The sequence below is a fragment of the Sesamum indicum genome, linkage group LG10, assembly GCF_000512975.1.
Source record: "Sesamum indicum cultivar Zhongzhi No. 13 linkage group LG10, S_indicum_v1.0, whole genome shotgun sequence".
Taxonomy (NCBI): Eukaryota; Viridiplantae; Streptophyta; class Magnoliopsida; order Lamiales; family Pedaliaceae; genus Sesamum; species Sesamum indicum.
The window spans coordinates 16,589,728-16,610,809 of NC_026154.1; the positions used below are offsets into that span (position 1 = coordinate 16,589,728).

Sequence of the window (21,082 nt, forward strand, 5' to 3'; positions counted from 1 at the left end):
ATTTAAGTAAATATAATATCACAAATTAATTTTTACACTCAAATAACTAATATCACAAATTAAACGGAGCCTAATCAGATTAAATATATAAAAATGTAAATAGAATTTAACTAAAATTAACGTGAAAAAGATGTTTCAACTAATTAAGTGCTCTTTCTGTAAATGCTACACATAACTCTCACATGCACCATTTATATATAAATATATATATGCATTTTTTTTATTTTATTTATATATATGTATATGCAAGTAGGTCTCAACTTCCACGTTTAGGGTAATTAATTATTCCAAATTATTAATAACTCTGCACCAAAGAAACACAGCCAAAACTTCCGTCTTAATTCACTCCAAAACACATTTTTGGGCTATTAAATTGACCATCGAAAGTTGCTATACATTTTTACTTTAAATAAATCCATATATTAATATTAATTCTTTCTTTATATTTTTTATCATCTGTATATAAACCAGTCTCGGATATTTTTTTTTAGCTATGTATTTCCTATAACTATATTTCAACATCCTTAATAATTAGATGGATTTTGGAGTTATTAAGGAAAGACACATTCTTATGTGGACTAGGTAGGATTAATCACTTAATTACATATTTAATAATAATTAAGATAAAGAATTATTATATATTAGAGGTATAAAAATGCAATAGCAGACCTAAGAGACGTATAGGTATACTTTTACATTTATTTTTTCCTTTTTCCTTTCTGAAGAGGCTAAATTTACTACAAGTCTGTAGATGTTATAAGATGGTTTGGAACTTGTAAGATGTCAAATTTAATTTTTAAAATAAACTCTTGAACTGTTTGAATAAAATAAAATAATAGAACTTATATATAAAATATATCAACATTGACAATTTTATAATTATTAAAATTGAAATAGTTTGTTGAGATATTAAAAAATAAGTTGGGAACGTTTTATTTTTTTAACCAAAAAAAATATAAATTCCTGAATTATTAAATTTTGGATATTATAAACTTTATATTAAAAAATATATATAAGACATTGAAAAAATCTTTTAAAATTATCAAATCATTGCATAAAATATTTTTAAATATTACAACAAGAATAATCTAAATGTAGGGTATGTATGTTTGGGTTGGGTTGTTAAGGTCATAGAGTAGTTGAGTTGTGGGCATTTGTCCAAATTTTGGACCATATTAATTATAGTACGATCCCGCATTAAGTAGCCTCTAAATTAGACGTTGATTAATTATGTTATGTCTAAAACACAACCTTTTATTTATTTCCTTTTTCTTTTTGAAATATACGACGTTTCTAATCCTTAGAAATGATTTGACTATGGAGCAAATGATGTTGGAGGAACATCTTTGCTTTTCTAATCACAACATAATCATAATTTAGACAACATAAAAAATGTAATTTCGGCTCGTCTCACCGACGATTCTTTTAGTCCAATAGAATATGGGTTCAAAATATTTAGTTTTTTTGCTTTACGAAATTTTAAAAATAGTCTCATAATTAAGAAAAATTCACACATTTAGTCATATACTTTAAGAAATTCTTAAAATGGTCATAAAATTGAAAGAACTCGACGTATTCAGTTCAAAAAATCCCGTAAAGCAAAATACTAATCTGTCGAATTTTCTCAATTTTGAGATCATTTCCTAAAACAAATGATTAAATTTATCGAATTTTGCGAATTTTTGAATCAATTTTAGAATTTCATAAAACAAATAATTAAATCTGTTGATGCCCTATTATACAGAATTAAAAGTATAATTTAGCCTCATTAGCCACATTTTTTTTCTTATATAGTTGTTTTTTTTTTATTACCTCACTACGTTTTGTGTCTTTTATAATTTTTTTATTCATTTCACACTATAATATTTTATATGCTCGTGGGAATCGCATGCAAAAGCAACTAGTATATAACAATTTGTAATAAGTTGTGGTCATGAAATAAACACGTGTCATCTCAAGAAGTATCATCTTGTATAGGATTTTTTTCCCTTTTTATGAACAAGAAAAAGAAAAAGAAAAAGAAAAAGAAATGTGGATGAGATTTGTCCAATTCTCATGAAGAAGCTTAAAATATCTTATAAGTTTGGTTTTGAATCGTAAATGCGGCCTTGTTTGGGTGTTGGATTTGGTGGGCAGTTGAATATTTAATCATTGCTTCCAATATTATCGATGTGATATCATGTTCTTGCCTCAAAAAATACAAAAATTATAAAAAAAAACAAGTAAATAAATAAATAATAATAATGTTGGTGTATGGTTCAATGCCATACAAATGAAAAAGGAAAAATCTTCTTTTTTTGGGTTAATTATACTTAAATCTCCTCTAACAATAGAAAATTACATTTTCCCCTAAAGAAATTTTGATATTATACTTATACCCCTATGAAGTTCTCTATTTATTGAATCATAATGAAAGGGAGTCAGGTGTAAATAGTGAATTTTTGAAAAGAGTGTAAATGTAATTTTAAAACTTCTTGGAGAAAAGTAATTTTACATTTTCAGATAAGACGTAAGTATAATTAACCCTTTTTTTTTCAAAAAATTGAGAAAGTGTTTTATGATCCCACCGTTTATCATAAGAAAAAATAAATTTTAAAAAATTGAAATCTCAAGAATTTAATTGATTTTAAAACTATGGCATATCTTGCAATGATATTTCATGAATCTAAAGTTATGTATCTTATTAAGAGTAAATTACAGTTACCGTTTTTCAGTTAGTATAATTACAAGGGTAAATTACATTGATACCTCTGAGGTTATGTCAAAGTATACACACCCTATAGTTTTTTGTAAAATTACAGCTACATATAGTTGTAATTACAACTGCACTCTCTATTCAAATACGAAACTTATACAAATACCCCTTGAAAAATATAATACTAATACCCCTCAGGGAGTGTAGCTGTAATTCTGTAAAACATAGGGGGTGTTTGCGTAATTTGACCTAACCTTAGGGGGGAGTGAATGTAATTTATTCTAATTACAAGTATCTCTTCGCAATTTTAAAAAGTATAAATGCCCCTCTCTTCCTTTGATTTTGATGTTCTTCTAACAACAAGTATATTCAATTAGATTTTTTATCCAGTTTTTGTAGCAAATTGTCCAAAATATCTTTTAAAATTATGAATTATAAATTAATATACTTTTATAAAATATTTTTTGAACTATTATTCTCAATGGATTATTTACTATACCCATTCTCAATTTTTCTTTTATATTTTTTCAAATAATTTTTTTAGAAAAAATCAAAGCAAGGGCAAAATAGTAAATTTTACCTCATTGTTTAAAAACTACATAATTATTTTTTATTTAAGAGAGATATTTGTAATTTTTCAAATAACGTAAGAATATTCGTAACTAAACCAAATATGAAGAAAAATGGTTGTAAGTGACCTTTTCATCAATGAGTAAGATGCAAAAATTCTTTTCGGATTCATATTTTATTAATTTCCATTCAAATTAAATTTCTTCTCTATTTCTTAATATTTTGGATCAATTTAGAAAGATAGTATGCAAAAGTAGGAGGAGGGGATGATAAGGTTGAATAATTAGGCTAGTGGTCATAAAAAGAACGTAGTATAATAATGAATGTGTAATAATAATGTATGTATAGGCTATTGCACAAACCTTAAATTTGTTGACCCAGCCGTCGCTATTTAGTACAATTCAATTATTCAGTACAGAATAATTAGACAAGGAAGGATTCACCAGGTTTCGTATCTCACCTCAGCCCCCCACCAATTACCTCTATCCTACAGCTTCCTTTTATTTTTTTATTTTATTTTAAGAAAAGCAAGAAGGGCACGTCATTGATTGGCCAACAAATTTACATTTTTGGATGAAAGTTGTGATGTACGTTCAGCCCACCAAACGTCTTTATAAAATTCAAATCCATGTCATAAATATAACGACATTCAATTTTAACTATTAAACTACAATAAATGATGATTTTCTCAAATTTTTATTGTCATTACATAAGTCTTTGAATTCTCTCTCTACTCTATATTTTTTTTCCACATAAAAGGTCAGATAAGAAAACCTAAATTTAGAAGGGCAAGGAAAGTCCTTTGAAAGTGATGATTCCTATTCCTAAAAAATTCGAACGTATACTCGCCTCTACTCTAGGGTTCGTAAGACTGACTACAAATTCAGATTCTTGATAGTTTATAGTCTCTTAGCTCACTAAATTTTGAGAAAATTATAGTTTTGGTAGATCGCATAGAATATGGGGTCATTTGTCATTTTTATTTTTACATCACTTCCCCCCCCCCCCCCCAAAAAAAAAAAAAAAAAAAACCCCTCCAGTGCCACTCACATGAAGACGCCTGATTTAACGAACCACATGCAACAAAGATAGAAATTTTTCATTACTATGGTATGTTTTCAAGCTATTTTTTAAATTATAGTACAAATATTGCAAAAAGCCCTAAATTATGGAACAAAAATTTGCAATTTTCTCCTAAAGTTTTAAGTGTATATTTAATTTATTCTTTATTATGTTATTTAAGTTCTTTGTAATTTTTCTCTCATATAAATAAGAATTCCTGAAGTTAGTGGAATTCAAAATAATTTAAGAAAAATAATAATTAATATAAAAACAAAAGCAGAAGGCAGTTTATCATAAACACAATGCAGCAACTTATTTCAGTAACAATTATCAACTACTTTGAGAGAGAGACTGACATTAAAGGGATGCAGGAGCTGCTTCATTTCTCACCATAATATTGTCTTGCTTTCTTTTTCACGTAATATGAGTTTTAATTATTGCATGGTGCTGGTGCACGCATCTCAAACAAGAATCCCCTGATCTCAGAGGCTGAGATCCTTGATCCCATCCATGTCTGTTGCCCAGAATCCTAGGGAATACGAGAAGGATCAAATTCCCCCGTTGCTGTTGCCCAAAACCTTTGGGACCAATTTCCTGCATCAAACTTTAAACTAAACATATACCAAATGCATTAAATCACTAAATATCGACTTCACAGGCTCAGAATCGTCATAACTTAATTGGCAAAAATGACAATAATCTAAATCTGATTCTAGTAAGCCCGTCGCCTTGGGAAGCTTACTCTCAGTCAGTTTGGTAAGAAAATGGCTCAATCTTTTAAGAATTGTTCCCAAGGAAAAAAGAAAATGTGAAAGTTTCTTCCTCATGCTACAACAGTAAGACAGGTTTTCCCATTACCATTTTTTTTTTTTTTTTTAAATCTACTCCGACCTATTGATCTTCCTCATATGTTCGAAGCCCTAAGCTTTGCTACAAGAACCATTGCCTCCATTTTGCTGCTGGTTACAGTCAACTGTTTGAGCATGTTGATCTACTTCTTCTTCTTTGATTTGTTGGAAAGAGACTGAGTGTATGCAGTGCCCTGAACATGGAGATGTAGATAAGCAAATACACCATATCCAGCTAGCTCCATATGAACCAAATGAATAGGGATAAAATAGAACATTTCAATTTAAAGAGTATGTCTACTGGCATACAGACCTGCAGCCACTCATCCATTGAGGCATCAGTTTTTGCAGTTCCAACTTCGACCTTCGTGACCCTCTTGGTTTTCTGAATTTTAAAAGAGATGAGAAAATTTTGATTCAGAAAGAAACAAGACTTTGCATGCAATGATAAAAGTACAAATTGGTGCATCTTAAGGTCAACATTACAGAGCTTAACACCACATTTTGCAGATTCAAAGATCATATTATCATATGCCTATAAATCAAATCCAATTGAATTTTACTTCTGACACACTCATGCACATTCACCATACCGCAAGTCCCCCCCCCCCCCCCCCGGGAGAGACAGACAGACAGAGAGAGAGAGAAAAGAAACTCCATTTCAGGCAGACTTGCTACAACGTAAGCATCAGAAAGAAAACCTCCAGAGTTTGTTGTTTGGGGGGTATTTCTCTAATATTATTCAATGCAATCAGGGGTCCAGTATCTTAAGCTATTTATTTTCATTCATATTGCATAGAAAAACCAATCGAAAATCACAAACAAATTATAATACGTTGTGCTCATCACCTTGGATAAATTTTGAATTTGGCTGCGTATCCAAAACCCAAGAAGTCCAAGGAGGGCCACACCAAGGCAAAACAAGAACACTGACTCGACACTGAACAGGCCACCTACTTCAGTAACTTCAACTGTTCCATTGTAGAAGGTACTCTGGTAAGGGTTCTGGTTGATCTCATATACAATAGTCCCCACAAGATCAAATTCACCCGGCTGTACAATGAAGAAAGAGAGCAACAATTCACAAATGAATCCACATACTTGGATGGAGCAGGAAATTCAAATGGTGGATCTCTACATTTCTACAAGCTTACCTGTAAGAACTTGCTTACGGCAAATATATAAGGGAAAGTTGCTTGAGCTGATGGAGGAACTGATGCATTTCTAAAAGCCTGGTAAATCACAATGTAAAGCTCACTATCAGAAATCTCCAAGACATCATATTGGACTGAAATAAGGATTTAAATTTACAAGGCACTTCATGATACAATATTTCAGGATAAAGGCCATATCTGGTGAAATCATGAAAGCCTAAAAGTAACAGTAAAAAGCTAAAACCAAGAGGTTGCATTAAGCTCCTCTGTTAGAGGGGGACCTAAGTCATACAAGGTAGATAATTGCGCCAGAAACAACTAACATTTATCAGAATCAATAAGCATATATGCAAAATGAAGCACTACAACCAATCAAGAGGAATACAGGAGATTTCAGAGAGGAAATCAGTAAACGAAAGAAGCTCAGCAACATAATTTGGAGATAATTGACCACATAATAATATTCAGATGCATTCATTTATACTTCCAAATTGTTGTTTAGCATATAGACTAGTGCTTGTCGGTGAAATGTTTTAGTGCAGAAAACAGAGAAAAGAAAAGTAAGCAAGAAATACCTGGGCGGAGAGATTCTGAATCAGGTATCTGTGATCAAAAGGAAGATAAACACTGGCCTGGATTGCAATAACATTAATACTTGATTCCCCTGAAATTATTAGCAAACATGGCAGTTTTGAAATTAGCTCTTATGCCTTATATAGAATCATAGACCTAAAAAAGAAAAACAGCTGACTACCACATGGCTACAGGTCATGCATGAAATACAAATTAAAGATAGAAAAATGACAAGGTGAGCAGATCATAACTAGGATTGGTGATTAGAAGAGTAACACTTGGCACAATCATTTAACAAAGGCTTACCCTCATTTTTAATTCCAACAAGAAGTTCACTTTCTTCCCCAGCTGCTATCACTGGAAAAGGAAAGGAGCTAATTTGAGAGGCAATACGGTCATAGAGACAAACAAACAAGAGGAGAATAACGAAGATAAAGCTCACTAAAGCACAAGGGGCAACAAAAGTCCAACAGCAATAACTAACCTTTTGAGGGGTTTTTGGGGAAAACACAAACAGTTTCCACTCCTGGAGCTGGATTAAAGCTTCCACCACCAAAATCTTGGACATCCTCCCCAACAATCCCAAGATCTCCTTCGTCAGACGAATCAACAACTTCTGCATCAGGATCTGGCTCACATCTTGTAACTATCAAGCAGAAAAGTAACTAGTGAGCATATAAGGATTTATTTTCCAATATGGTGTGCTTAAATTCAATTGAGCGTCGACCATTGGATGTTTGGAACCACTAATAATTCACAGGTTGGAGTAATTCAGAGTAAATTTTTAATCTTAAGTTCAGGATCAATCAGAAAAAATGAAGAGCGATAACAAAGTTAAAAAACAGTTTCCCTAAATTAAAGCAAAAAGCATGCTTCTAACTTCTAAATATTACTTTTCACAACGTAAATAGCTCTGAATTTAGAATAAAAACTCCAACTTTATTGTAACTTTCTCAAAGGAAGACAATTCTCATTTATCCTTCCAAATTTCTTCCAGAGGATAAGTAGCCAATTGCGTAAGGTCACGGAATCATCACCATGCACTCAAAAACGCTAAACTTACATAACAACATTAATCCCACATCTGGCATCCAGTCCAGTCAAATGCACAAAGCCGCAAACTAGAAAATTGAAACGCATAAACGAACAACAATCAAAGTAAACAAAAACAAACCATAACAATCTTGAACAATGAAAGTGGAAAAAAATAAAATATAAAAACTCGATCTGATCTAATCCATCATCGGGCATATCGAAATACAAGAAGACCCTAAACCCACAGAAAAATTCAAGAACCAAATCAAAATTTTCGTGCATGCCCATGACTACAAACATAGAAAGTAATTTATAACTTCGTCAAAAAATAAGTGCAAAATTTGCCTCACAAAAAATTCAATCTTGAATAGACATTGAGCATTGAAACTGAAATCGATCTAGATCTGAGATGCATACCTTGAAGAAACGAAGAGGAAAAGAGGAGCAGAGTTAGGATCAAACAAACCCTAATTGTCATCTTCATCTTTTTTATTATTAATTGCCCCAAAAGACACAGAAGAAAAGAAGGAAGTGTTGTGAGTGTGGAACCAACAGAGAAAGACTTTTAACGCGTGGACTAAAGACCCATCGGAAGGTCAAAATGGGGAAAATACTTCAGGGGCATGAAATCTAAATTTAATGTTTTATGGGGGCTAAATACGAATATTCGTTTATCTTCTACGAGTGATGGAGGTGATCAAGCAACACGAATGGTGGGACAATGTAAAATTATAGATACATATTTTATGTGTGATGTATACGAAAAATAAATATAGTAATAACTATGTACATTTTTCCACTTATCATTTTTTTTTGTGGATTTATCATCTCAAATTTATAAAATTTATATTTTATAATATATAATTGTATTTTTATCGAATTTTATTCAAAAGAAAATATCACATATATTATACATGTGATATTTAAAATATATATATATGGGTAAAAATATCACATGTATCAATCAGAAAAATGATTATATATGCAAAATACAAATTTAGCAAAATTGAATACGAAAAAATTAGATGACGAAGTATAAAACGGGGATAATTTGAATGGCAAAATATAATTTACCCATAATTATATAACATAACCACTGAAATTATCAATTTAAATGTTTCATGTTAGTGGTTAAGGATAAGATCTCATAAATAAATTCGAGTTTCATTAAATTTATGGATATTTGTCATTTTATGTGGATCAATGTATTAATCGAATAGACATATCATTTAATTTATAAAGATATTGATATAATCATATACTTATTAAAACTATCAAATTATAAGATCAAGAATTAAACTCCTTTGAATTTGAAATTATCCAAATAAATACAAGTAATTTATTATTAGATATTTGAAATCCATAATTTCTTCGTCTATATTTTTATACTAATATAAAACGAAAGATCATCTACAATAAAAAATAGTAAGTAATGATACTGTTACATTATTTTTTAAATATGACAATTGTATCCCTAATTAGATAATTCTTGAAATTAATTATAATTACTTTTTATTATTTAATAAAAGTGACTCATCGTCATTGAATACCACTACGTTAGTTCATTTATTATGTTGATATACCTTAAGTTGGTTTCTTTTATTTTATTTTTTTCTTATACATGTGATTTATTGATTTGTATATTTTATTTTTATTTATAATATATTTAAAATATAAAATAATATTTATCATATGCATGCAGAAACAGCGTGCGACAACAGTTAATTAATCAAAATGTAAGCTTAGATTTTAATTTCTTTAAATATGAAAAATATTGAATTAACTTTTACATACAATATTCACAAATGAATAAAGATATTGAATTGTATTTCTAAATAAATAAATGATAATACATTAAAATTAAAAATTTAAATAATTTATAAATAGAAAAACACAAAAGTGTTTTTAATATAAAGATAAATTTAAATTACTTTACTAGCTAATATACCTAGAGAAATGAGTGCAATTTTGTCATAAAGATAATCAAATTGTACACTTATCTAAATTGAATGGGAAAAAAAATAATTTTTAAGTATTACTAGATATCAAAAGAAAATCTAAATTATATTTCCCATTAACTTATCCAAATAGAATATGATAAATCTTTTGGATAAAAATAAACATTTACACTCTTAAGTAATCTAAAAAATATATAGTTTCTTAAGTTGCAAAATAAAATTCAAAAAGACTATCAACTCATATCTCGAAAGAATTCAAGAACGTATTCGAAGATCCCTAGTCGGATGGTTTGTTTAATATCTCTACAGACATGGCATTTACTTGGATAGTTTTTATGTTTATATTTTATTATGCATAGATTAATCTTCATGGTACGTCATTTCTGTATACATATAATAAATAATATTTCATGCTTTATAAATATGTTATAAACAAAAATAAAATATATAAATCAACATATCACATTTCAAATTAAAATAAAGAAAGAAATAAATAAATAAATGAAAATCAACTTAAGGGCATTATTGACACAACAGAAAAATCAGTGCAGTTGTGTCAGAAACCACTGTTTGTGTCAGAAATCATAATAAATTATGTAGTTTTGAGATTATAACTGTAATATATTTTAATTTTATAGGACAAAAAAGTATGAATCCCATCAAATACGAAACAAAAAATATAATGGCCATATCGTATGAGATCAAAACTAAAAATCTTATGCAAAAGATTGTCCCTGAAAGATACCACTCATATTTCTGAGTTGGATTGTATATCTGCAGAAGGAAAAAAAGCATTTATCAACACCACTTTGTCATTATCTTAACTTCATGGATAATTTTAGTAGGACAAATGGTTGGGGCAGGTTCGCTATAAACACAAAGTTGAGGGGTTATTTGATAATTCGATAAAAGGCGTACTGGAATGGGATAACGTTAAGAATTCTCCACTTCCCAACCAGTGCAATGCGATGTCGTCTAGGCAAAGCACTGGCCTTAGCAGATGCGACACCCACAGCTTCTGCATTCCCCCAATCTCTGATTTCAATCAATAATAAATTCTGAAGAGTGTCTTCGCCTATGGATCAACTGAATCCCGACTCGCTCTTTCAGTCCATTCCGAGCTCGAGCAATTTCCAGCCTTCGCCTGATGCTCGCGGGACCTCTACTCGTCCCCATCAGGATTGCAGGTAAAAACCCTTGGATTGAGTTGCATTTTATTTTCTCGATTTGTATTTTTTACATGTTCAAAATCGGTGGAATTGTTTGCATAATCGTGCTTGTTCTGCTAAGGTGAAAGATGTAGCATAACGAGCTCCAAAATTAAAGATGTTGCTGGTAGTAGTTTGGGGGTTCGGGGTGATTATCGATTGTGTTCTTCTCGCATTCGCTTTAGAAGTCTTAAGAAAATAGATTTTGATTGGTTATAGTGTTTGAGGTATTGAGAAATTGAAGCCTTACAGTTGGAACTAAAAGCACCTCAACAATGGGATTTTGTGTAGATTATCCTCACATCCAATTCCATTATTTTAGTTTAGGCATCCAAAAGACACTGATTTATTGGCGGTTAACTTCCACATATTTGGGTGTTTGTGATGGTTTCTTCCTGCAACCGGCGGTGACATTGCTGAAGCAATTATTTTCAGATCTGAGTGTAATTTCAGACATTATTTAGCTTTAGTCTCAGGGAGATGCTTCATTCAGCTCAAGGCATCACAGACCAAAATGGTGAAAACATTTTCATATCCATCATTTAAAATGACAAGTTGCTGAGTTTAATCATGCTGCTTCTATCTCAATAGACTTAAAGAAATGTAAATTGACTGTTATTATGTCATTTATGTTTATTAATGAAGCTAAGGTGATGCTTTCACTAGTACCATTCTCGGAGTACCTCGTCTCGCTTTACCTACCTAATTATTAATTTCTTTGTGACTTTCTTGCCTGTTTGTTGTTGACTAAGGATGGAAGGAGAAGCAAAGGATTCAGTTACTGCAAGGAAAGTTCAAAAAGCTGACCGTGAGAAATTGAGGAGGGATCGTCTGAATGAGCAATTTATGGAGTTGGGAAACGCCCTTGGTAAAACTTTTTCCTTGACTATGACATTGTGAGGCAACACCAGCGTTGGTTGTCCATGAGTGCATCATCTTATTTATGTTCGTACTGCGTGCTGCTAGTGGTTTGTAAACTAAAATTTAAAAGTACTGCATGGAGGAGCTCGCGAGAGCTGTCACCTCATCTTAGAGGATGGCTTCTCCTTGTGACCTCCGTAGAAGCTGATTTCTTATAAATTTGTTAGAAAGAGAAAAAGAAGGAAGATGAGCAAGAAACCACCACGATATTCACACCCTTGACCAGTAGGAAGAATTTTACTTCAATTTGTTATTTTCCACAAAATGTAGCATTCCATTTTAGTGGCTTAAAGTACTGGGGACTTACCAACTTAAGTTCTTGTCTAGTTGACAGTTATTTTGCATGAACATTTAATTTAATCACGGATTATTCACATAATAAGTTCTATGAGGCATTGCTGTTCATTTCAACTGTCATATCTTTGTATCTTAATGCTAGATCTTTGGTTAAGTGCTGGAACTTTTAGCCTTGGTGGTGAAAATCTGGAAATTTTTGACGTCGGTCTTGCCATTATTTGCAGATCCAGATAGGCCTAAAAACGACAAAGCTTCCATTCTCACTGATACAATTCAAATGCTGAAGGATTTGACTTCTCAAGTTGACAGATTAAAATCTGAGTATGCAGCGCTCACTGAAGAATCTCGTGAGGTGATTCTTTTTAAAGGAATTGTTTATTACAGTGAGACCATTTGAGACAAGATTTCACTAATTCTTTCTTCTTCAAGCAGCTGACTCAGGAGAAGAATGATCTCAGAGAAGAAAAGGCATCTCTTAAATCTGATATTGAGAACCTTAACGCGCAGTACCAACAGAGATTGAGGGCCATGTATCCGTGGTCTGGGATGGATCATTCTGTTGTCATGCATCCATCTTCTTATCCCTTTCCAATGCCAGTCCCTATTCCAACTGGACCAATCCCCTTGCATCCATCCTTGCAGCCATACCCGTTCTATGCGAACCAAAATCCAGCAGTTGTTCCTAATCCATGTTCTACTTATGTTCCTTATATGATCCATAATACCATGATCGAACAACAATCCACACAGCATGTATCTCAAGTCATGCAGCAAGGTACCAGGTCTCATGTTTCAAGCAAACAAGATCATAGAAACAGATCATCAGATGGGGAGAGTAGAATAGAGAAAAGCGATGATTCAAATGACATTACAACTGATCTAGAGCTTAAAACACCTGGATCGACATCCGAACAGGTGAATAAAAACCACTTAGTGTTGTAGGGCATCATAGACTGTTCTATAAAAAATTTTGAACTAATTTTGGAATATTGGCATTATTATGCAGGACTCCTCGTCAAAGCAAAGAAAATCGAAAAAAATTGTCAGGAAGGAAACCAGCATTACAGATGGAAGTTCTTCTAGCGGATGTTCCTCAACTCATAGTGTGCAGGCTATCTCATCTAACAGTGTCGCCGGTGGCAAAAAAACAGACGACTGACAAAGGAAAGGGAAGTATACTACTATATCATTGGAGGATTCTGTACACAGGATAATTTTCCCTCTTATCTTTGATCATTATATTGCTCTACGTGTTATGTTTGATGCTGATTTCATGGAAAGATCATACATCAGCAAATGTTCCATGTCAAAATTAACCCAATTTCTTCACGTATGCCACTTTAACTTGCTCCGTAGCTGAACCTTTTGCTTGGAGATTCCTCATTGTGAGTGATCTAGGCAGAAAATGTGAAAAATACTTGGTTTCTTGTAATATATATGTATTTGATACCTATTTCAGCACATGAAAACGATCTGTCGTCTTTTTGTTATTTTTCCCTCTTTCATTTTTAACTGGAACAAGACGTTGGGAGCTCTGCAAAGCAGACATTGAAACAACAAAATGCAATTTGGGATGCCTTTAAGGTGTAATTGCTTCTGCAGAAAGAAACACGCCCACCACCTCATCAGTATCCGCTTTCCCTTTTTAACTTGCTGACTCGTGGGTGCACATCATTGGTAACCCCCGTTCTATCCCGTCGTGTTTGGCCTTCTCTGCCGGGAAGAGCGAACGACACGCCGGCGATTTGAAGTACGCTGGTGATAACGACATAGTTAAGATGTTGTATCTATATGATTTTTGACATAGTTAAGAAAAAATTAATGTTTAATTTTTAGTTGCAGTGAAGTCTTTCATTAATTTCTTCAAACATTTTGCCTACTTCCCAAAGAATTTTAAAATTTATTTGCAACATACTCGGTACATTTCATAATTTGGAAAAAAAAAAAAAAGAGAAATAAGATTGAATTATTTATTTTAAATTTTATTATATTTTTTATTTCATTCAATGTGTACACACTATATATATAAAGATGATATATTATTTTATTTGAAGCAAAATTTTATATATAAGAAGAGGTAATAAGATTTTATAAAATTGAATTTGATTTTCTCGTGCGTATTGGTGTTTCACGCTCCTCGTTTACGCGTGGGACAGAGTGTTAGGTGTAGCGGCTATTACCATAAATCCCAACGCCACATCGTGGTGGGACGGGGGGGGGGGTCCTAATCTCTGGATTCCAGATAGTCCGATAGGACTGCTCTCACTGCGGCATTAGAATATACTTGACAGTACGAAGCAGAGCAGGAGAATCTAGCAATGGCGGTTGTGCCCACTTCACTCGGCGGCGGAGCCGTTTCTAGCCACATGACACACTTCTCCGGCCTACGTAGATCCTTCCTCAAGCTTGACAGCTCAAACTCCGACTCAACTCACTCGTTGTTTCGTGACGTCAATTCGCATCTCCGTCTCGTCTCCTCGAACAAAGGCTGCCGCGGCGTTGTTACTATGTCTGGCTCCGGCAAGGTTGCTTTCGTTTTTACCCGTCGTGTTTGGTTTGATAGCATTTCGGATCTGTAAATACTTTTACCCGTTGCATGTCGGAGTAGTTTTCAGTAAAAAGGAAGTGTTTGTGGAAATGAATAAAGAACTTTAATGACATAGGTTCCAGAATCCAGAAAAATGGAGATTGAAACGAAGAGAGTAAGAGGAAATGTGAAATTTATATACTTGATTGAAGGTTAGAGTAGTTTTGGGGAAACCAGTGACGAGATTCTCAAGGAAATAAGCTCATTTTTCCTCTTATGGTCTATGTTGGTGCGATAAAAGTATTGGTGGACATTCCATGTCCTATGTCTGATTGTTGTTTTTCTTTTTGCTTGCAGTTCTTTGTTGGTGGGAATTGGAAATGTGTAAGTATCATGTTATCATCCCACTCCTTTTATTTCTCGTTCTGTTGATTGCACTTCTACCTTTACTGGCTACCACTTGCAGCATGTAATTAAAAATTGTGATGCATTGCTTTTGTGATAGTTTGAGAAGTGATATGGGAGATAATCCGATCTTTGAAGTGTGGTGATCTGCGCTGAATTTGTTCATGATTATCTTACATTGTGATCATATCTATGAGACTGATTTTTGATAAATTTATGCAATTATAATGAGGGCGTCACAAGTTTCAATTCAGAGGCACCTATCTGGTGGCATCCACCTATAACAAGATCTGAAGGAAAGATGAGAAGTAGAGGAACATAAAATCCGCCAAAGTTGCAAGCTCTTTCAGACTTATGATCATTTATTAACGCTTTTGCCCTGTTCTTTCCTTTCTTTGAAGATAAATGTTTGGATTGGTAATTAATTAATGTTGACTCTTGTTTTCTAGTTTTACCTTTTCCTTACTACCTTCACCTGTGTCTTACAATTGTACTCAGAATGGGACAGGAGACTCCATTAGCAAGCTTGTTTCTGACTTAAACAGTGCAATATTAGAATCTGATGTTGGTGAGCTATTTCTTGCTATCAGTATCTAGAGTCATTGCATCTGAATAAACTGAGTTTCTGTGCTGTGATTGATCCATCTAATTTTTTTTCCCTTCAACCATTGCAGATGTTGTTGTAGCACCTCCATTTGTCTATATTGACCAAGTAAAGAACTCATTGTCTGATAGGATAGAAATAGCTGCTCAGAATTGTTGGACTGGGAAAGGTGGTGCTTTTACTGGAGAGATCAGGTATTTAATTTCTGTGCATGATTATGGTGATTTGCATTTCTGTTGCAAAATGATGAACTACCATTTTTGTTACATGAAAGAATTTACACATCTTTTAATTGTTTACTAGAGAGGATATCCTTATGTGCTTCTGTTGGCCTTAGTTCAATTTGGGAGTAATTAACTTATTTATCAATCTGATATAATGAATGGCTAGCATCTGCACGATTTTGATCCTAACCTGATTTTTCTTCTATCTAATAGAAAAAAATTCTGAAAATATAATCTAATTACATATTTACTGGTTGTACTATGTTTTAATTTATTTCCATATACTTAGCAGCATTTTTGCTGCTATTTGTCCTTAATGCATCGGTCCAGTTCTTGGTGCAATCTTTTCATGGTACTTTCAATGATTTAATGATATGATCTGGTGAATAAGTATGGGATAAAAATTAACCTCTGATGTCGTTTAGTGTGGAACAATTGAAAGACCTTGGTTGCAAGTGGGTTGTTCTGGGACATTCTGAGCGGAGACATATAATTGGAGAAGATGATCAAGTAAGACTGAAAGATCTTATCATCAATTCGTTAATAAGGAAAAAGCAAAATATTAGTTTGTCTGATTTGACAATTTTCTGTTTCTAGTTCTTGTAAGATCTGATCTATGTTTTGATGCATGATGAACTACTATCTTGTGCAGTTCATTGGGAAGAAGGCTGCATATGCCTTGAGCGAGGGTCTAGGGGTAATAGCCTGCATAGGCGAGTTACTAGAAGAAAGAGAAGCTGGAAAGACTTTTGACGTTTGTTTCCAGCAGTTGAAGGCTTTTGCTGGCAAGTTTAGACACACACATGCAGACACCATGGTCCTTATAAATGAATTTTGTATTATAACATATTGATTAAGTATGTGCCATTTTGCTGGCTTTTCATGATGTGCAGATGCTGTTCCAAGCTGGGATAAAGTTGTCATTGCTTATGAGCCTGTATGGGCTATTGGAACTGGTAAAGTGGCCACACCAGAGCAGGCTCAGGAAGTGCATGTAGCTGTTCGGGACTGGCTAAATAAGAATGTATCGGCAGATGTTTCTTCTAAAACACGTATTATTTATGGAGGTGTGTAATTTTCAGCTTCAATTTTGTGATTTTGGCAAATTCTAATATTTTATCAAGTGGACTAATCATACTTATAACTAATCAAAATATTGTTGAAGTTCTTCCAAAAATTAAGCTCAGTTGTAGCTCATAAATGCAACTGGAAATTGCTCGTATCCTCTGAAAACTCTAAAATTTCTCCACAGGTTCGGTGAACGGGGGCAACTGTGCTGAGCTCGCAAAACAAGAAGATATTGATGGATTTCTTGTGGGTGGTGCTTCACTTAAGGTATTATTATGCTGGTCAATATTTTCAAGTACAGTTTGTGAAATTGTGTGCCTTTGTTTGGTTCCTATGCTTTATTACTATATTGTGACTAATGTACTTATGGCTTAAATCTGCAAAGGGGAGACTCTTTTAGGCAAGAATTACGTGAAATGGAAACATGTACAGCAACTTGCCTCATGCTGAAAAGTTTCAGTCACAAGTCAGATTTAAGAATCTTCTGAATAAGTTATACATTGTGTTCACAGCGAGCTGCTCAAATCAAAATTTTACGACTCTAACCGGCTAAAAGTTAAACTGGGTTTACGTGACCTGCTCAAAATTAAAATGGGAAAACCAAGTCTAGTGCACAAACTTGGAGGTTTGAACCTGACTTCATCCACAAAACTTAAGTTGTCAGGATACTGAACCTGTTCAATGATATGGCTGTAACGGAGAATGAGGTCCAGTAACAAAATAGGGTATCGTAGAGTTGGAAAATGTGAGCAGATGAGCGACACATGTGGGTGGGTGCAATTGATTGGTGATGTAAGGATAAGAGCAAGGCAAGAAATGTCAGGATTGTGAAATGAGCTACAGTATGAGCAAGGGTTAGAGCTACAATATTGGTGATGTAAGGATAAGAGCAAAGGCCAGAAATGTCAGGATTGCAAAATGAGCTACAATATGAGAAGGACTTGTTGACGAGATTTCCTGGAGTTTCAATGGAAGAAGACCCTGTAATGCTAATAATGCCAGGGGAGAAAGATGTTGATTGCAAATACTAAAGTTGTTGGTAGAAAGAGAGAAGTGAAAAGCTGTTGAGTGTTGCACACCAGATTGTAAACATATAGGGGATGTTGTCAACTTTTGTACAACAGGAGGCAATTTTACATTTGACTTGAAGTTGCTTTCTAACTAACAATTCAGGTTTTCTTGCATGTTTGTCATGGGGATTTTGCATCGGTATATCTTTTTAAAACTATTTTCTTTTCTTATGATGGGTTGACGCACGTGCTTTTTCTTTGCTTGTAGGGTCCTGAATTTGCCACCATTATTAACTCTGTAACTTCCAAGAAGGTCCCTGCATGATTTTTTGGATCAGCACAAGGAATGGCTCTGAGAATCAATTCTAGCGGAACTATGCTAACAGCCATCCCCTTCATGTTAGGCCACCACTTCTCTTGTCCTCAATTAAACATCTGAAGTGTGTCATTTTCATTTCATCTGTTTGATCAACCTGGGATCCCCGTTATGTAGCATATATATGCACTTCAATACTAGGCTTAACTTTGTTAGGGCTTGAGCTGAAAATTTTATCACGATTTGTAACGTTATCTCCTTTTGTCCGAATATCATTCAGATAAAACGAGGTGCGCCTCCCCAATTTTGAAATGGTCGAGTGAATTTCTATTATTTCTAAAAGAAGGTAGACCCTAGTTTTATTTCAGAAGTTGTGCTTTTGGCTAAGAATAACCAGAAGTCATGTATGCCTCATTCCTATATGGTGATTTTACATCTGCCTCAAGGTGTGTCGCACTTACTCCACTGAACAAAAATCCATGTGTAGGCATTGTGTTCTCCAAGACCCCAACTTTTTTTCTGCATAAGAGAAATTTCCATGTCAGATCATTGTCACTCCTTTTATCCTATCATGACTCAAATTCATTAGAGCTCTGACTAAATATTGGAATCCACATCTTGAGTAAACTGCAATTCAACCGTAAAGCAGATTGAGAAGAATCCACACTCAAAGCATATATGCTCTACCCATCTTCCTACTAAAGCAATTTCCACCTTTCCCCTCCTATATGTGCATACCATTCATCACGATTCTGAAACCAGAGGAGAATAGAAAGTGTTGGGAAACAATAGAAATGGGTTGGGTTTACACCAGAAAAAGAGGCCCAGAATGGAAACAAGGCTGGACAGACCAAACCTTGTCATCCATCTCTGCACCTCCTCTTCCTCTAATGGCCATTTTCACCATCGTCATCTTCTTGTTATCTCTGTCTAACTACAATGCATACAAGGAGCAAATGCATTACACCATGATCAACTTCAAGATTCTACTATTCTTGGTGCCCGTTTTGCTCATCTTTTTCATGCACTCGAGCTTACTCAACTCTGGGGGGCGGCTCAACTTCCGGTCTTCTTCACCGGTCAGGCAGCAGGTGAGGCAGGAGTTGGTTCGTGGGATTTCAGGATTCCCATGGGCGGTGGCGGTTTTGGTGGCAGTGCTGCTCGTGCTGGTCTCTTACCAGTCATCATTTCAATCCAAGTGATTTCCCATTGCCAGATCTGATTAGCGTGAAAAATTCTTATGTAAGTTGGATGTGTATGAATTCTATGGCTGTAATGTGGCCTAATGCAGTTAGTTTGATGAGATGAAATCATTTTAATTACTGAGTTCATGCAGTTTGAGTAGTGAGATGAGGGTGGATGTGTTTTTCACTTGTGTTAATGGTTCAATCACTTTGTGCTGGTGTCTTGCAATAACGAATAAACATTGAAGACACCGCAGATGAACCGTGGGACGCATTTTTTACGTCCGAATCCATCCAAATTCGATAGGAAACTCCAAAAAAGCCAACAGTACGTATAAATTACAATTCACTTAACGAGTTACTTCCAAATAAGCTTGGTAGAAAGTATTTATAGAATTTGGTAATTTAGGTAAGTGGAACAAACTTGTCTATTTTCAGGAGACCTTTAGGGTGTTTTTTTTTTTTTTTCTGACAAAATTGCAAAATTAGTATTAAAGCAAAGGAGGGTGGTAAAATTGGCCCTATTTTCAATTTTTTTGTCAATATTTAACATAAAGTTGCATGCTCAGCGCACGTGTCGTTGAGTCAACTGGGCGTAACATTTTTATATTACCAAACTATCCCTGTCTTTAAATTATACATATTTTAAAAAATATAATATATTAAGGAATATGTATATATAAAAAAATATGAAAAAATATAAAATATAAAATAAAGATAACTCGCCGACGAACGAGAGATTGGTGGTGGGTGGGGGTGCCAAAATACTCGCCATGGATGAGCTTTCCCAACGATGGTAGATTCGCGTCGAGAGGTGGTCAGACGACGGAGAAAAAATCAACAGAAGTTGAGGGTGCGGATTAGGTTTTCTTGAGCAAAAAAATAGATATAACTTACCAATGGATTGAAAATTTTCGGTAGGTGAGTTATTAATATGTTCGTTGTTGGACGGGCTTTCCAACGGTGGTAAGCTTGCATTGGGAGGTGGTCGAACGTCAAAGAAAAAGACGATAGAATATGGGGGACACGGGTTAGGATTTTTTGAACAAAAATTGTGATAATTCCTCAATGGATTGAAAATTTGCGGTGGGTGGGGTATCAAAATGATCACTGGACAGATTTTTCTATGGTGGTAAGCTCGCACAGAGAAGTGGTCGGAAGGCGAAAATATGAGAGGAGAAGAAAACTAGATATAAGATATATTGATACAAATATATATATATTTAAAAAAATATAATTATCTATATATTAGACTAATATATCTTAGTCTCCCTCAAATAAATATGTATATTTGAATCAACTAATGCTATTTTGACCCTTTCCGTTAAGTATTGACGAAAAATTAAAAAAGGGACCAACATTACAATTATTTTTAATTTTTTTAAACTAAAAATAAATTTTCATAAATCACGGGATTGAGAAG

The 21,082-nt window shown here is 33.7% G+C and overlaps 3 protein-coding genes across 3 annotated transcripts; 2 read left to right on the forward strand and 1 right to left on the reverse strand.

Annotated features, from left to right (window-relative positions):
* On the reverse strand, nucleotides 4,933-8,509 carry LOC105172937 (translocon-associated protein subunit alpha). The gene is made up of 8 exons (XM_011094559.2): nucleotides 8,355-8,509; nucleotides 7,387-7,548; nucleotides 7,209-7,259; nucleotides 6,905-6,993; nucleotides 6,330-6,407; nucleotides 6,025-6,228; nucleotides 5,489-5,560; nucleotides 4,933-5,369 (listed from the first exon to the last, which is right to left on the reverse strand). Exons 1-8 carry the CDS (start codon nucleotides 8,419-8,421, stop codon nucleotides 5,319-5,321), a joined length of 774 nt encoding a protein of 257 aa, XP_011092861.1. The 5' UTR covers nucleotides 8,422-8,509; the 3' UTR covers nucleotides 4,933-5,318.
* On the forward strand, nucleotides 10,834-13,811 carry LOC105172938 (transcription factor bHLH121). The gene is made up of 5 exons (XM_011094560.2): nucleotides 10,834-11,082; nucleotides 11,856-11,971; nucleotides 12,546-12,673; nucleotides 12,754-13,236; nucleotides 13,328-13,811. Exons 1-5 carry the CDS (start codon nucleotides 10,973-10,975, stop codon nucleotides 13,478-13,480), a joined length of 990 nt encoding a protein of 329 aa, XP_011092862.1. The 5' UTR covers nucleotides 10,834-10,972; the 3' UTR covers nucleotides 13,481-13,811.
* On the forward strand, nucleotides 14,515-19,801 carry LOC105172939 (triosephosphate isomerase, chloroplastic). The gene is made up of 9 exons (XM_011094561.2): nucleotides 14,515-14,846; nucleotides 15,206-15,232; nucleotides 15,752-15,821; nucleotides 15,928-16,051; nucleotides 16,507-16,591; nucleotides 16,734-16,866; nucleotides 16,975-17,148; nucleotides 17,334-17,416; nucleotides 18,428-19,801. The coding sequence occupies exons 1-9, from the start codon at nucleotides 14,640-14,642 to the stop codon at nucleotides 18,482-18,484; spliced, it is 960 nt and encodes a 319-aa protein (XP_011092863.1). The 5' UTR covers nucleotides 14,515-14,639; the 3' UTR covers nucleotides 18,485-19,801.

What these genes read in the sequence shown, in the direction of transcription:
- LOC105172939 (XM_011094561.2), top strand. Translation starts at nt 14,640, where the DNA reads ATGGCGGTTGTGCCCACTTCACTCGGCGGCGGAGCCGTTTCTAGCCAC. An exon ending in TTGGTGGGAATTGGAAATGT is followed by an intron (nt 15,233 to 15,751) that starts GTAAGTATCATG and finishes AATTGTACTCAG; the next exon opens with AATGGGACAGGAGACTCCAT. An exon ending in GCAGTTGAAGGCTTTTGCTG is followed by an intron (nt 16,867 to 16,974) that starts GCAAGTTTAGAC and finishes CATGATGTGCAG; the next exon opens with ATGCTGTTCCAAGCTGGGAT.
- LOC105172937 (XM_011094559.2), bottom strand. Translation starts at nt 8,421, where the DNA reads ATGAAGATGACAATTAGGGTTTGTTTGATCCTAACTCTGCTCCTCTTT. An exon ending in TTCCTCTTCGTTTCTTCAAG is followed by an intron (nt 7,549 to 8,354) that starts GTATGCATCTCA and finishes TCTGCTTGATAG; the next exon opens with TTACAAGATGTGAGCCAGAT. An exon ending in AAATTCAAAATTTATCCAAG is followed by an intron (nt 5,561 to 6,024) that starts GTGATGAGCACA and finishes TTTAAAATTCAG; the next exon opens with AAAACCAAGAGGGTCACGAA.
- LOC105172938 (XM_011094560.2), top strand. Translation starts at nt 10,973, where the DNA reads ATGGATCAACTGAATCCCGACTCGCTCTTTCAGTCCATTCCGAGCTCG. An exon ending in TCACTGAAGAATCTCGTGAG is followed by an intron (nt 12,674 to 12,753) that starts GTGATTCTTTTT and finishes TTCTTCAAGCAG; the next exon opens with CTGACTCAGGAGAAGAATGA. An exon ending in CTGGATCGACATCCGAACAG is followed by an intron (nt 13,237 to 13,327) that starts GTGAATAAAAAC and finishes ATTATTATGCAG; the next exon opens with GACTCCTCGTCAAAGCAAAG.